Here is a 15,709-nt window from a genome sequence, read left to right as displayed (position 1 = left end):
ATTTCTCTTCAGTCTTGACACAATTGAGCAGAAGCTGCGGGCTCCGGTTAGGACTGCAGGGTCTCGGTTCATTTTCTCTTTCAGGACTGAGCGTCTCCTTTAATGGGCGGGGCCGGAACTGACCGAGGGTCCCCGGCTTTGTGCGTGTCGGGGGCGGAGTTGGAAGAAGGCCCTTACAGCATGGCCGCCGGCACTGCAGATGCCTTAGCGTTTTTGAGTCAGGAGAGCCGAACGCGGGCCGGGGGTCTCGGGAGCCCGCGAGTCCCGGCCCCGGTCACTATGGACAGTTTTTTCTTCGGTATTGGGAAAGGGAGAGGCTGAGGGTGGTACTGGGGCGGGAATGCGGAGGGTTGCACGGCGTGGGTGTGGGCGGAGAGCTGCTTCTCCGTTCCCCGAGGAGGGGGGCCTCGCACGCAGAGCCTCAGCGGGCGGCGAGATCCCTGCCCCAGATGTTTTGGACGGGGCCCAGATCCGAGCGCCCCAGGTGTTCTGAGAGAAGAGACGGGGGTGGAAGGAGGTCCGCCCTCCTAAGGGTACACGTGACGGTAGGTTGGTGACACCCCCCGGACACAGTCTAAGGCATACTCACTGTTATTTCTCCCAGGCTGTGAGCTCTCCGGCCACACCCGCTCCTTCACCTTTAAGGTAGAGGAAGAGGATGATGCAGAGCACGTGCTGGCACTGACCATGGTGAGGGACGGGGGAGGGGGGTTTTAATGAATAAACCCAGGCAGGCTGTAGTGAGCCTCTACCCAATTCCCGAACCCCTTTTACTTGGAATCATCTCCTTAGCGTGACCCCTGGCATGGGCGGCTCCCCCTAGCCAGGTTATACGGGACCTCTGAGGCTGGGCAGGTGCTAGGGTAGATGCCTTTACTCGAGGATACCCTGAGGCCCTGTGTACCCTTCCCAGCTCTGCCTCACCGAGGGAGCCAAAGATGAGTGTAATGTGGTAGAAGTTGTGGCCCGGAACCATGATCATCAGGAGATCGCAGTCCCTGTGGCCAACCTCAAGCTGTCCTGCCAACCCATGGTGAGTTCCCTAGCTCTGTCGTGGTGGTGGTGGTGGTGGTGGTGGTGGTGGTGGTGGTGGTGAGGGGGTTGAGGACGTCAGATCACAGTGTGGGGTGGGCTAGGAGTGGGCTGGGCCTTCATCCTTTTCTTCCTCCCAGCTCAGCCTGGATGATTTCCAGCTCCAACCACCTGTAACTTTCCGCCTGAAGTCGGGCTCTGGCCCTGTGCGGATCACTGGGCGGCATCAGATTGGTGAGAGGAGGGGAGGGCCCTCTCCTTTGCCTCCCGTGGACTCTCCCATCAAGCTTCCCCCACACTCCGCACTCCTGCCCCATCCCAGCCTCATCTCCCGGTGCAGCCCCATATAGGCCTGCGTGCCCTCCCATCTGTACCCCGTGAATGACACCCCCTCCCCTTATTGTCTACTCAAGCCTACCTCCTCCATGGAACATGGCCCGGCTTCTCCCTCTTCAGTGATGGGGACTCCTTTGGCTCTTTGTGGTCCAGTTTAGGGTCTGAGGTTCTTCCCACCTAGCCCATAAGCACTGGCAGGTCAGGGTCCTTGCAAGCCTAGCACCACAGGGCATGAAGAAACGGCATGCAGTGTGAAAGGGTCTGGTCTTAACACCTTCTCCGTCTACTTCTTGTGTGTTCACCAGTTATGATGAGCAATGATGTTTCTGAGGAGGAGATCGAGGAAGAGGAAGAGGACAGTGAGGAGGAGGAAGCTGAGCTGTGCCCCATCCTTCCTGCCAAAAAGCAGAGGGGCAGGCCCTAGCCCTCCTTGGTGAGTTGGGGGGAAGAGTACCCAGTAGGCTCTGGGAAGGGGGCAGGAGAAGCGGGCGAGGGCTTAGATGCTGATTCCTTGTTTGGTCTTCTCAGGTCAGTTTCATGCGCCATGCACTGCCATGCACCCTGTTCCCCAACAGTTCCAAGAATTGTAAATGTTTCTTCTTCCTTGAAGAGGAGAGCTTGGGTGGGGTTTGGGTGGGAGGGACTTGGGCATTGGTGCTAGGAGAGGGCCTGTGCTCCACAGGACCTTGGTTTTCTGGTCTTGCACCATGCCTGGAGCCTCTCTTCCCACCTGCCTGTGAGGATTGGATTTTGGTGCCTGAAGCTCAGAACTACACATTTTTAACAGTTTTTACATTTTTGGGTAAAGGTTGAAATAAAGTGGTGTGGGATTTTTGCAGCCCTTGTGTGACTTCTTCCTGTGCTGGGTGATGTTTCCCTAGGGACCGCCAGGTGGCACTGTGGCAGCACCCAGGCTGGTCCTGGGCCTGGAGGAGGGTGGAGAACCGTGGGATCCTCTACCTTCAGGGCTGGGCCCCTGTCGCCTGCTGGAAGGGGACCTCCCAACGCTCAGCCTGTTCCCATCCCTGCAGGTGGGGGAGGGCCATCGCAGGAGGTTATCAGCATCCAAACAAGGGGTCTGGGCCTCTGTCAGCACTCAGGCTGATGGGCAGGGGCCAGATAAGCGGGCTTAGGCAGCCTGAGGAATGTGCATCCCTAGCCCCATGAGGGGCTCTGGCCCAGAGAGGGCCAGTGAGGGCAGGGCGGGACCAGGCTTCGCTCCTCCTTTGAGCCTTGCAGACCGTCTCTGAGCAGGGCTGGGCCCTTAGAAACCTGACTCCAGGGGCCAGATGGAGGGGACCGGCCAGATTGGGTGACAGGGAAACCAGAATCCGGGTGGCCTGGCATATGGGGGCAGAAAGGGGCCCCTGGGAATTGGTCTCCTGGACTAAGGGGTTCTTGTCTCTCACACACCTCAAGGTCTGAGGGTCTCTGGTACCTGGAATCCGGTACTTCTGGCGCTTGGTTGCCTTTGTGCCAGGAAGAAGGGACACACCTGGTTTGAGGATGTGTGTGTGACCAGCTCTGGGGTCAGCAGTTCAGCAGCTGTGTTGGTGGGGGTGTGGGAGGGTTGTCAGTGCCCACAAACAAACAAACAAACAGAAAACGTTGCCTCCCCAGTCAGCCTGGGGCCAGACAAGCTGAGGATGGACAGAGAACAGGGCCTGGTGGGGGTCAGGCCAACTCCCACCCCCAACCTCTGGGCAAGGGGAAGGGGCCCCAGGATCTCGTGGGCTGGTGGTTCTGGGGCAAGTGACGTCAGTTTTGAAGACAGTGCATCCGCAGTACCGACCCGCACGCTCTTCAGCGCACCCCTAGAGAAGGAGGTTCTCCCCCAGCCCGTGGTGAGGAACTAGGGGTCCAACCCTCAACCTCCTTCCTCAAGTTGAGGACAAAGGGAGATGACCCCCTCTGTGTTGCGGTGATCTGGGTCGCAGGCGCCCTTCTCCGCTCCAGGGGGACTCTGCTGAAAATGCTTCCCCGGGGAGCCCGGCGGCGGGACGGACTGGCTGGGAACCATGGGTCTCGCTGCCGCGCGCGGTCCGCCGGGAGAGTGAAGGCGGGGCTAGCGCCCTCTGGCGGGTGAGGTTGAAGCCGCTAGCGGCCGTACTGCTCCTCCCGCCCCGTCTAGAGGCTCCGGGAGGGCGCCATGGGGTCGGGACCTCCGGGTCCCACCAGTGCTCTCTGGGCGGCCGAATCTTGAGCGGAAGACGGGGGAATGCCACTGAAGTTTGCGTGTATGCGTGCTTACGTTCATTCATTTGAAGGACTTGAGTTGGATCGCGGAGTCGGGCCGCGGCCCTCCTTTTTCCCTTCCTTCCTCCTCTTGGCTCCAGGCTCCAAAGTTCTCCGCACGTGCTTGGCCGGAGGTGCGGGAGATTGGCTGAGTGCCTCGCAGAGTCAGCCCTCCCGAGAGGCCTCCCTAGCTGACCCATACCCCCTGCGCGGCCCCGCCCCAATATTAACCCCACCCACCCCCCCGCGATGCCACTGATTGCTCCTTGCATTCCTCGCCAGTTTTCCAAGCCGGTGTCCTGGTGGGTGCGGGCCGGCGCCGAGCACGCTCCTGTCCGCAGTGGGGGCCCAATCCACATCAGCCTCTCGGCCCAGGAGTTTCTCAGCCGGTTGGGGCACCCCGCGGACGCAGCTGGGCATGGTTTTTTCTTCTCTCCCCCTACTCCCTTCTCGAGTCCCCTTCTTTGCCCTTCAGCGCACAGTAAGAGCGCTGCTGGCCCACTGTGGCCTCCGGGAGCTGGGGGATGAAGGCGTAAGCCCGAGTTACCGACCGCTGGAGGAAGGGTAGGCTCCTATTGAGGGGCCGAAGGGGACAACTTCCAGACAGCGGCCGAAGTGCTTAACGTAGTCTGGGCGATTTGCATTTGAACGGTCAGCAGTGAGTCCGCGGCGCTTTGAACGCCCGGCGCAGGAAGCGCGCGTTGGAGTCTGCTGCGGTCCCCGGCGGGTGTGGAATCGAGGGGCCGGGGGCCGGGCTGGGATCGAGGGGTGCGTTTGGAAATAGGCTGACAGACTGTGTCTGGGTCCCGGCGAGGGCGTGTCTGCGGAGAGGGGCCGTTTGTGTTGGCTAGGAGTGTGTGTTTGTGTTTGCAGGCGAGGGAGTGTGTGTCTGTGCGTGTGTGTGTTTGTGTTTTCGGAGTGTGGGGGCGGCCGAGAAAGGTGGCCGGGCTGTCACTTAGCGATCAGGTTGACAGGCGCTCCCTCATCTGGGCCCAGGAGCTCTGATTGCAGATTCGAGGAAACAAAATAGCAATTGTAATTACCGGGCTTTGATAAGATAAAGGAGGGAGGGAGCTGGCCGGGAGGTGAGCGAGCCAGAGAGGGAGGGAGCGGCCTGCGGGAGCCCGGCGGGACATTTGCATCTGTCAGTCACGGGTGTGCCCGAGCCGAGCCAGGTGCTTGCTCCCGGGGTGTCCCCATCTGCTCCTCTCCCCCACAGATAGGGACTTTTGGGGAGATGAGAAGAATTTCAATGAACTAGGTGAGGGTCCACTTCTCAGGAGGGTTTCCAAATCCAAATGTAAAGGAATCCTGGTCCAGCACAGGCTTCCTGGCAGAGGCTGGGACAGGACTGAAACTTGACCTCTGACCCTTCAGATCCCAGGACACCCATCTTCTCTGGGGCAGAGGAAGGAGTGTGGCTGAAGACCATTGAAGCTCAGCCCAGGGCCCTCAGAATCTTCTGGGGGCTCCACAACCGGAGCTGAATGCTGACCTCTGCCAGGGGCTCTGTCCCTATCCCCATTCCAGGGAGGGGAAGGTGCTCCTCTGGCTGTGACCCCAGGACCATGCACACACTGTTGGGGGTGGGTCACCCTCACCCCTGCCTGGGGCCTACTCCCTGCTCTGCTCATCACACTGATGTTCAGAGTCCATGGTGAGAGAAAGCCTGTTTCTCTCAGGAAGTGCCTGTCCCCTGCTCTCTATCTCTCCATTCATTCATTTGTTCATCATATTCACAACTAAACATGGTTGAGGGCTGCTGTGTACAGGGATGAGGGTAAGACCACGAGCAAACAGACATCGCCCTTGCCCTCTTGAAGCAGTGCAGAGAGGGAAATAGACACTCAAGGAATTGTGACTCAGGCCTTGAACAGAACACAGGGATGGCAAGGGCTGGCTTGGGCTGTGGCCACTTGAGCCCACCTGACTTTCTTCTGCCTCATGGGCTCACCTCCCCATGAGCTTCCAAGGAGACAGTGCCTACCAAGCCTGTAGCAGATACAAGTGCTCATAATTCGTGGTGCTGATGATGATAATCTTTTGGGAGAAGGTGAAGGCAGGTCTTCCTGGAGAAGCTGCAAATGAGCTGAAGTCTAAATGCTCAGCCACTTTCCCCATCACTCATTTATTCATTTAATTTCATTCATTCATTCAGTGAACTCTTAACTGCAGAACAATTCTATCCAGCATTGTGCCACGAGCTGTGATTTCTGAGCCCGTAAGACATGATTCTTGCCACAAGGTCTGTGTGGGCAAGAGCCCACTGAACAGACTACTGAAGTGAGATGGCAAGTGTGCCCAGGAAGTCTACTTCTCTGAGGAGGGATAAGATCTTGGAACACACCCTCTGTCTTTTCCCATCTCTCCATTGCTCAGTGTTTGCATTGATGTCTAGGAGTCAGAAAAGATGGGGCCCCGTGAAAAGTGGGACTCGGAACAGGGAGGGAGGCAGGGTCTAGTTGTGTGCTGGACTAGGGCTGCCTGCTCCCTTTGGCCTACTGGCTTGCTGGACCCACACCAAACCCTCCAGCCCTACCCCCAGGGACATGGAGGGTCAGTGGGGAAGGGTAAATTGTGGGTAAAGGCAACAGCCTGGTAGGGCATCACCTGCTCCTCACAAGGTACCTGTCCCAGGACACCCTCTGCCTACCCAGGCTGCTCCTACAGAAGCAGTGTGGGGGCTCAGGGTTTCCAGAAACCTCAAGGGGGAAGCCACGAGATGAGGGGCTGGGAAAGGCTTAGACAATTGCCTACCTTCTCCTCTGCCCTAGACCCAGCTGACCAGCCCCTGCCTAGAATACAGTAGATGTGTAAATACCTGTGAAATGAAAAATGAATGGGGCTTTGAGGGGGAAAAGGCTGGGTGGCCTCCATCGAAGTCACTTCCCCCAGGAAAAGCTGCTCAGAACAGTTATTTTTGCCCCTGCTGCCTGCTGGGGTAGGGGGACAGTGGGTCCTGCCAGGCATCTCCTGGCTCCCTCTTCCACACAAGTGGCTCGGGGTGCCCCTTAAGCTTCAGGCTAGTGTATGTGTGTGGTGAGGGGCACAGGGGAAGGGGTAATGGTGATAATGGAGTGGGGGGAGGGGGAGGCATTTCTGGCTCCCAGGGCCTCCTCGGGAGACTGAGACTGGGGAGAGCGGCAGGGCGGGGCACGCGGCCGAAACGGGAGCAGGGTCCGGGTGACACCGTCACGCACTGTGCCAGGGCCGGGTGCGCAGCCCTTCACCGCAGGGTTAGCGGCGCTGCTAACAGGCTGGCCTGGCAGGACACACAGTAGGTGGCTCTGAGACCAAGGCGTAACGGGGTGGGTGGGGGGAATGAAGCGGCCCGGCCCCGAGGCAGAAGACCCAGCCCCGCCGGACTCGGGCGCTCCGGGAAGCCCGGGCCCAGGGTCTCCCGGCCCCGCAGAGCCCGAAGCACCAGTCGCCCCCATCCCCGCGCGTCAGGGCCCCGAGAGCTCGGGCGGGGGGGGGGGTAGGCTGGGGATAGGGGGAGGCGTCCAGACCGGCCGCCCCCACCCCTCCCGCGGGTCCCCAGACCCCTCCCCTAGCCCAGACCCCCAATCCTGGACCCGTGGGCCGCCCCGCCCCGGCAGCCCCGCCCCCGCCCCGGGCTGCGTCCAGGCCCCAGTTCCCAGCCGGGGGCTGCGGGCTCCCGTCGCCCGCCCCGCGCTCCCCCTTCGCGCCCGGTGCGGCGCCCCCCCGCCCCCACCCCTCCCCGCCCTCCCACCTCCCCACCCACCCTGCCGGCCCGTGACCCTCCCGCCCGCTCCGGCTCCCGAGCAGCCTGCGGCCACCGGCTCCGGCAGCGGCGCACAGCGACTCGGCGCGGCGCGGCGAGCACGACGTTCCACGGGACCGGCGGAGCCGCGTCGCGATCGCCGCCGGCCTCCGGCACCCGCACCCTCTCCGCCCGCGCCCCGCTCCGCGCGTCCCCCCGCGGGACGGCGTGATCCTGCCGGGCTCTCGGTGCCTCGGGGCCGCGCGCCATGGGCAGCCCCCGCTCCGCGCTGAGCTGCCTGTGAGTACCGCGCCGCCCTGCCCTGCCGCCCGCCCGCTGCGCCCCTCGCCTCACCCGCGCCTCTCTCTCCCGCCCGCTTTTGTCTCCCACAGGCTGTTGCACTTGCTGGTCCTCTGCCTGCATGCCCAGGTGAGGAGCGCTGCGAGGAGGCGGGGACCAGGCGGGCCGGCGGGAGACCCGGGTGGGCAGCGCCGGGCGGGGGCACCAGGACTGACCCTGTGGCCGGCCCGGGAGGGCTGAGGGCACCTTAGAAACCCAGCCCCGAGCCACCCTAAGGAGGGAGCTGAGGCACAGAGAGGTAGCGCCCTGCCTGAGGTCACACAGCGAGTGGCCAGGATAGGAGCGCGGTCTCCGAGCCCAGCACTGTCCCCCACAAATCCTCGCCGGCTGGGGCATAGGGAACACCTGGCCGCCGAGGAAGGGGGCAGCCGGGACCAGGGGATGGATGTTCGATGTCAGGGGAAGCCGGGTGACTGCAGCAGACTCTCTCCGCATCCCTCGGGGGAGTTTGTGACCGGCTTGGCCCAATGATCGGGTGCCCAGGTCCCCTGCATTCTCAACATTTGCTCCGTAAATTTGTCTTTATAAATGTCAGGGGTCGGGAAGCGCTGCCTCCCTACTTAAAAGCGCCCTGCTCCTCTAGGAAGGCCCCGGCAGGGGCCCTGCGCTGGGCAGGGAGCTCGCTTCCCTGTTCCAGGCTGGCCGGGAGCCCCAGGGTGTCTCCCAACAGGTGGGTCCAGCTTCTCCCCGGGGCTCGTTTATAATGGGCTGGGTCTGCCCCACTTGCCTGGGTGGGGGTTGGTGGCCTGGGGGGGCATGTTGGGGGAACCCCTAGCACCTGCTGGCGGCTTGGGACAGTGAGGGGGAAGCAGGGTGATGGGGCCACTCGGGCCCCTGGGCGGAGTAGCATTATAATGCAGTGTTGTGTATTTTTCAATTTCCTAAAGGTAACTGTTCAGTCCTCACCTAATTTTACACAGCATGTGAGGGAGCAGAGCCTGGTGACGGATCAGCTCAGCCGCCGCCTCATCCGGACCTACCAGCTCTACAGCCGCACCAGCGGGAAGCACGTGCAGGTCCTGGCCAACAAGCGCATCAACGCCATGGCAGAGGACGGCGACCCCTTCGGTAAGGCACGATGAAGGTCGCTTGTGGCATGCGCGGCTCCTGGACTGCCAGCCCCAACTGCATTGGCCGGAGGCCTGTGGGGTCCCCAGCCCAGAAGGGAAGGAGTTAAGGCAGAAAAGTGTCTTGAGGGTCAGCTGGGGAAGAGGGCTGGGGAGGGGGCATTGGGGAGTAGTACTTGGCCACAGGTGCCCCTATCCTGCCCAGCAAATGAATGAATCTAGGAATCTCCCTTTATGCCTCCCCGCTTCATACACCCCTCCCCAGCTGCAGGTGGAGGCAGGGGGTTCAGGGGAGGGGGCCCAGGTTTAAGGGAAGCTCTTGAAAGTGGATATGTCGCCAGGGTCCACAAAAGGAGAGTGGGAAAGAAAAGGGAGAAAAATCCCCTCAACTCTCCCATGTGGAAAAGGGGGTTGCTGGGAACCTTTAAATACTTTGATCAGAAGGGTCAATTACACGTGGGGACTGGGCTTGGAACAGGACTCTCTCTGCTCCACTCTCCCAGGAACCCGGCGGGCTGGGGCAGGACTCCCAGCTCCCTGTGGGGTGGCGAGTGCGGGGAGCTACTGCCGGCAGGGAGGCTGAGAACTGATTGATTTCTAAAACATTCAATATTCCTGCCTTGAAACAGGGCCAATTTCCAGAGTCCTGGATGTACCAGGAGAAAAGCAAGCCCTCTGGGCGGCTGGTGTTTTTAGAGAACGATTATTGTGAGTTTAAAAACCTTTAAATAATGACCACGTTAAACAAGCATGAAAGGAGAGGGGAAGACTCTATTAAAATGTAATAAAAAGGTGAGGCATTTTAAGAGCTAAGAAGAAAAACGAAGAATGATATAAAACAGAAAAAGAACGAGCTTTTTTTTTCAGATGTGGAGTTTGAAAGGAGTTTCAAGTCTGTAAATGTTAAAAAAGAGGTTCAAGATTGTTCTCTCTTAATCTCTGGAGAGACCCCCGCGTCTGGCAGAGCGATTAAAACTCTTCTTACTTTCACCTTTTTTAACATTTCCTGAATACTTTCTCCTCTTCTTGAGCCAGTTTGGGGGATCGACTATGTCTCGCTGCATTTTTTCTGCATCGACGTAGCTGACTTCCCTTCAAAGCTGGAGGAGGAGGCATAATTTTCCTGGGATAAATCTGTCACTGGGGTGGAAGAATAGGTTTGAAAATGTTAAGCTTTCCAAAAGCCCAGTCGGGAGAGCTGCCATAAACTGCGGCCCCAGCTCCCCAGCTCCCCAGATCCGAGCAGATTCCGCCGACCAGGGAGAGAGGGGCTCTCTGGGGTGGGGGTGGGGGCGGCCTGCCTGGTGGCCGAGCTTCCCTGCTGGGCTGGCAGAGCAGCCCTACCATCCCTTTGTCCCTCCAAATTGGCTGCTTGCTGCCCTTCTCAGCTTCCAAGGAGAGGGAGCGAATGCCTGGCTCTTCCAGGGTTTGCTCTCAGAGCAAATGGCCCAGCATCCTTGGATTTTGGGGAGGGAAGCAGAACACACGCTGGTGTGGGGGAATTTGTCTTCAGACATCAGAGGAAGTCTGATGCCCATTTCTCTCCTGGGCCATATAGGAGGTTTCCCACCTTCCCTAGTCCCTGCCCCATGGCAGCATAGGCGCTGGAGGTCCTAAGAACAGAGGCTCAGGGCATTTGGCCAGGACAGGAGGAGTCTGGGGAAAACAGCAGAGAGGTCTCAATGGCTTCTTCACCCGCTGCAGGATGAAGGAGGGCACAGAGGCACCTCCTTCACCCCTGCCTGCCGCATCTGGCCAGAATCCCCAGAGTGGCATCCTCTCACTCCTTCTCCAGTCAGCAGCCTTCCTGGCTGGCCCTTAAAAATAGCCACTTCTTGCTGTGGAAGGCAACGCAGGAGAGGGATGAGACTGGTTAGGTCCAGGAGGAGGTGGGTGCGCAGGGAGGTGACAGCTGCATTTCCTCTGCTGACTTGGGGCCAGACTGGGGGCTTGGCCAATGGGTCCCAGCATAGCATCTATGTGAAGTGGGGGGAAGTTACAGGCTGGGCAGTGATGGCTACCTTGCTGACCTCAATGCCCCCAACCCCTGCCATGGGTTTCAGGGACAGAGGAGGTACCATGTGTCAATGCAGGCTAAATCCCAGAACTGCTTTCTCAAGGAGCAGAGAGGCTAGGCTCTGCGACAGGGAGGGCAGGAGAGCCAGCACCTCTGTCCCTTCCCAAACAGTGGAGTCAGCCTCACTACTTTCTTGGGGACAGCCTGTAAGAGAGGTTTGCATAGCTACGTGAACGGGACAGGCTTTTGTGGCAAGTTGGCTGTCTAAGGGGAAGGGACTGGGGAAGGAGGCACAGAATTCAGCCTTGCTTCCTGACCTCCAGACTAAGAGGCTAGCGGTCCGATTCTCCCTCCTCGTCACCCACCAAAGGTATTTGGTCACTGGGGTGAGAAGCCCAGCTGTGATGAGGCTGAAAGAGAAAAGAGAGAAAAAACAATTGAGTTGTTGATTTCTGGACACTGGGGTTGGGGACCCTTGTGACTGGGAAGCCACAGGGAAGAGGCAGGATCCTCCTGGCAGGTGTCTGAGGTTCTGGGAAAGCACCCTGCTTTGGGCCGTGTGTTTATGGGGAGCTGTCTCCACCCCTAGCACGTTCTCAGCAGAGCAGAGCCTGGCGGGGTTCAGGGGCTGGGGGTGGCCGAAGCTATGAGTTAGAACCCAAACTGGCAGGAACAGGAGAGAATGCTTTTATCTCTGGCCTTGGGACTGGAGGTCACCACTCACCCAGATGTTTGTATTGACCTCTGAGGCACCTGCACATAATATTCGGAGTTGGAGGCTCCTCGGAGGTCTTTTGATTAGCCATGGAACTCTGATCAAATTAAATTTTACTTGGAGCCTCAATCTAAGAGACATCACTGTCTGGTTTAAAAAGAGGGTGGAAGGAATAGCACTTTAGCTTTTGCAATCTGATGGTCCCAAGACCTCTCTTGAGAACCCAATTTGGGGAAAATCATGATCCCATCCACTGCCCTCTGTAAACCCAAGGGTGGGACCTGAGGTCCAGAAAATCACCTTGCCCTTTCTCTGGGTTGCACAGCATAGTAGTAGCTGGGCTGGAGCCGAAGTCCACGTTTTGGGTTCCTGCTCTTTGGAGCAGTTGCTGCTGGGCTGTGACAAGCATGTGGGCCAGCTGGGGTTAGGGATCTGCCAATAACCATCCTCTTACCTTCTCTGACAGCAAAGCTCATCGTGGAGACGGACACCTTTGGAAGCAGAGTTCGAGTCCGAGGAGCCGAGACAGGCCTCTACATCTGCATGAACAAGAAGGGGAAGCTGATTGCCAAGGTGAGGCCCTGGCAGGCAGGTGTGGTTTGCCGGGACCTGGGGGGTGGCTTGGGCTGGCTGGACTCCTCCAGGACAGTCCTGTGCTCTGATCCCAACAGGGTGGCCAGAGGGACACAGGGCTGTCTTGGGGTTACCTCGTGATGGGGTGCAGGGGCGAGGGTGAGAGATGAAAAGCTATAAAGGCAAAGGAGGAAGAACGAAGGCTAGGGAAGGGACTGGGGGGGTTGGTAAATTCCATATATCTTTTTAACAAATCGCCAAATTGCTTTGCTATTATGTCCAATTACATGGTACCAGCATTTGGAATGTTCAGTAAGCCGCACGCCCGGCCCCTCGGCCGAGCTCTAAAATGGCCCCATTAGTCACGGCTCCTCTCCAGCCTCGAGCGCCCCGCTTCCTGGGCTTCTGGGGATGGGGTCTTAGCGTCTCCTCCCAGGCCTCCCCTCCCCCATAGGGTGGCTGCCCTAGGGCCAGGGAGCCAAAGTCCTGAGGGGATGAGAGGGGCAGGTGGGGAGACGGGTGGCCAGACTGGTGGGCAGGAGGCCAGAGCAGGCAGGCTCTGGGCCCCTCTCTCTGCTTCTGTGAGTTGGGGCCCAGCCCCTCCGTAGACAACCATGTGTCACTGCTGCCTGGGGGGACAGGAAGTTGCCGGGTGGGCTGCGGGTTGTGAGGGATTAGAGAGCGGGTGCCCGGGCAGGGGGTGGGGCTGCGGCTCCTGCCCACCTCGCCATCTGCTGGGGTGCCCACCTGCTGTCTGGAGCTGCTTGCCCTCTGCCTCTGCGGGGGCGGGGGTGGGCTCTGTAACGTGGTGTCTGGCTCCCCTACCTGCAGAGCAACGGCAAAGGCAAGGACTGCGTCTTCACGGAGATCGTGCTGGAGAACAACTACACCGCCCTGCAGAATGCCAAGTACGAGGGCTGGTACATGGCCTTCACCCGCAAGGGCCGGCCCCGCAAGGGCTCCAAGACGCGGCAGCACCAGCGCGAGGTCCACTTCATGAAGCGGCTGCCCCGAGGCCACCACACCACTGAGCAGAGCCTGCGCTTCGAGTTCCTCAACTACCCGCCCTTCACGCGCAGCCTGCGTGGCAGCCAGAGGACTTGGGCCCCCGAGCCCCGATAGGTGCTGCTCGGCCCTCCCCCAGCGCCAGACCACAGAGAGGCGCACCCTGATGGGCACCCAAAACTCAAGCCAGAGGAGCCCTGTGCTGCTGCAGGCCGGGGTGGGGCTGGGGGAGCCCTGGGTTCCGGTTGTGGATATTGTTTGCTGTTGGGTTTTTGCTGTTTTTTTTTTTTTTTTTTTTTTTAAACAAAAGAGAGGCTCTATTTTTGTATTCCACTTGGCTGTGGTGTCTGTCTTCTTAACTCTCAGAAAGCCCCATCAGTGGCTTAGACTGGGATTCCGACTGGAGGTTTGGGGGGTACAGGGGGCTTTCTCTAGCCTGTGCTGCTGAGGCCCCAGCACCTGCAGGGCCAGCTGGCTGGGCAGCCAAGAACTCCACTGCACCCCCAGGTGGGGTAGGAAGGAAAGTACTGTGACATAGGCCAGTCCTTCTAGAAGTGGGTATCAGACTGGTTGCTATTAAATGATTGAAATAGTTATTTAACTTGCATATTAAAAATGTGTGCTGGAGAGTGAGTCCTGCCTGCGGCCACCCCTTCCCCCAACCTGGCCCCAGCTGGTGGGTGGCTGGGAGATGCAGATGACCAGGTACCAGCTCTGATTGCAGACTCCCTCCAGCCTAAGGACCCATGCCTAGCACCCGTTCCCATCACTGTCACTCGAGGGGTTTTCCTGCAAGGACAGAAGCAGGGAAAGGGGCAAGAAGAGGCTGTTAGCTAGTCCTTGGAGCTCTCAGACGTGGACCTCCTAGCACTTCACAGGGGTCATTGCTAACACATCCCCAGGCCACTTCAGGGCCAGAAATAATGGGCATGCTAGGACAGAAGCTGTAGTCGTGGATTTAATCCTCTTCCAAACAGCGCCTTTCTGGGTGCCTAGGTCCATGTGGGAGGCAGGTTAGACATTCCAGAACTGGTTATTTCTGAGAATCGGGCTCCAGACAATGAAAGAAAAGAGCAGCTGCCAGGGTCCAAGGTGGGGGCGTATTAGAGGGGGACCACCAAGACTGGTGTTGACGATTGTGACATGGAACAAGGGTTAACCTTGGGTGATCTGGTGAGATAGCTGTGGGCAGAAAGCACGGAGCTCGGGTGTGTGGAAGGGCCCAGGGCACTGTCTTCAAGAAGAGGCTGCCCACCTCAGAGGAGAGGAGCTGGGCATGGAGGAGCTGGGACCAGAAGGGAAGCTCTTAGGCCCAGCCCAGGATTAAAGGCAGTCATGGCCTTGGGGAGAAGCAGCAGGCCACATGGGGGGGTGGACTTGGGAGGGAGGGAGGAAGGGCTGCTGTGGGAGTGGTGGAGCAGGTCCTGGTGTGGGCAGAGAAGGGAATGAGCGAGGGTGCAGGTGCGTGTTTGTGTGTGGACTGGTGTCCCAACACACCGAGGGAGAGCCCAGGCCCCGTGGCAGTTTCCTGAGCGCAGAGCTGGCCCAGCCTTCATCACTGAGGCCTCCCATTGCAGCTACTCCTGCTGCCTTCCTTATGGGTGCCCCTGGGCTGGTCCCACAGCCCAGCTACTGGGCCAGTCCGGAAACCGCATTCCTCTAGGGCTCTGTCCATTGGCATCTCCTGGGGTAGGGAGAACCCAAAACTTCCTCCCAGAGTTTCAGGCCCCAGTCCCAGGCTTAGCCCACCCCAGGGGATCGGGAATTTCAAGGCTCAGTGGGAAGCTTGGCAGTAGAGAGACTGGCCTGTCCACCCACCTCTCGTGGCCTGCACAGGGGTGAGGGGCTCTGGAGAGTGGGTTTCTCCTGGTGCATAGACACTGTGGATATGGGGAAGGGGCTCTGGACATTTCTCTTCCAGTTCCCCCAGCTCCTAGAGCCTCCTCCTCGGTTCCCTTCCCCCTTTAATTAATTCTGGGTGAGCAGCCTGGCTTTATTGTGCAAGGAGCTGGGGTCTCACTGTGGGAAAAGTCACACCTTCTGAGCAGCTTCTGATGCCATGCAAATGAAGGGACCGTCCAGGAAACGCTTTCATCTGCACGGGCGCCTGTCCAGCCCCTAGCCCAGGAATTACCCACATTTCATTTGTTTGAGAGCAATTCCTAGGGGAAGGCCCTGGGTAGGAGGGAGTCTGGGGGTGGTGGTGGAATGTCAGGCTCTCTGCCTGTGATCCTGGCCACAACGTGGGACCAGGCTGGGCCAAGGCTGGTCACTGGCTAGTCTAAAGCTAGTCCTCAAGCCTCCAGGCTGGAGATGCCTGAGTCCTCCAGGGTGGTGGCGGTGGGATTGTGCCATATTTGCATCTCGGAAGAAGAGGAGAGCTTTCCAGAGAGCCAGACCTGCCTTCTAGAGAGGAAAGGGACACCTGGATGGGGGAAAGGGGAGGTGGAGGGGACAGGAGGGTGGGACCTGGTCCTTGAGACCACCTGAGGCTTTGGGAAGAGGTTGAGTCTCAGTAGGACCCCAGGCCAGGGACCCATGGGAGCTGCGCCCAGATCACCGGGGCTAGGCCGGGCTAGAGCACCCATCAACTTGTTTATCTTTGAGCCACTGCCTCCACAGAGCCCTCACTAATGGGGTTTTAC

The 15,709-nt window shown here is 59.3% G+C and overlaps 2 protein-coding genes and 1 long non-coding RNA gene across 5 annotated transcripts; 2 read left to right on the top strand and 1 right to left on the bottom strand.

Moving 5' to 3' along the window:
* The first annotated feature begins 171 nt into the window (after positions 1 to 171).
* NPM3 (nucleophosmin/nucleoplasmin 3) lies at positions 172 to 2,204 on the top strand. Of its 2 annotated transcripts, none has more exons than XM_035268865.2 (6): positions 172 to 298; positions 605 to 690; positions 914 to 1,033; positions 1,173 to 1,266; positions 1,674 to 1,801; positions 2,051 to 2,204. In XM_035268865.2, exons 1-5 carry the CDS (start codon positions 181 to 183, stop codon positions 1,790 to 1,792), a joined length of 537 nt encoding a protein of 178 aa, XP_035124756.1. In that variant the 5' UTR covers positions 172 to 180; the 3' UTR covers positions 1,793 to 1,801; positions 2,051 to 2,204. The 2 variants fall into 2 exon arrangements, with proteins under 2 accessions (XP_035124756.1, XP_002756587.1); XM_002756541.7 differs by having other exon boundaries at positions 1,897 to 2,204.
* Positions 2,205 to 7,477: 5,273 nt separating this feature from the next.
* Positions 7,478 to 13,181, top strand: FGF8 (fibroblast growth factor 8). Of its 2 annotated transcripts, none has more exons than XM_078346353.1 (6): positions 7,478 to 7,627; positions 7,720 to 7,756; positions 8,271 to 8,357; positions 8,608 to 8,755; positions 11,953 to 12,059; positions 12,891 to 13,181. In XM_078346353.1, the coding sequence occupies exons 1-6, from the start codon at positions 7,596 to 7,598 to the stop codon at positions 13,179 to 13,181; spliced, it is 702 nt and encodes a 233-aa protein (XP_078202479.1). In that variant the 5' UTR covers positions 7,478 to 7,595. The 2 variants fall into 2 exon arrangements, with proteins under 2 accessions (XP_078202479.1, XP_078202478.1); XM_078346352.1 differs by having other exon boundaries at positions 8,575 to 8,755.
* Positions 9,447 to 13,024, bottom strand: LOC144578734 (uncharacterized). Its single transcript, XR_013525093.1, has 4 exons — positions 12,885 to 13,024; positions 11,941 to 12,025; positions 11,089 to 11,181; positions 9,447 to 9,894 (listed from the first exon to the last, which is right to left on the bottom strand). It is a non-coding gene; the product is annotated as an uncharacterized LOC144578734 (long non-coding RNA).
* Positions 13,182 to 15,709: the final 2,528 nt, after the last annotated feature.

Source organism: Callithrix jacchus, chromosome 12 (assembly GCF_049354715.1).
Source record: "Callithrix jacchus isolate 240 chromosome 12, calJac240_pri, whole genome shotgun sequence".
NCBI classification, from domain to species: Eukaryota; Metazoa; Chordata; class Mammalia; order Primates; family Cebidae; genus Callithrix; species Callithrix jacchus.
Note: the sequence above shows the minus strand (reverse complement) of the source record. Positions and strands in the feature narration are given on the sequence as shown.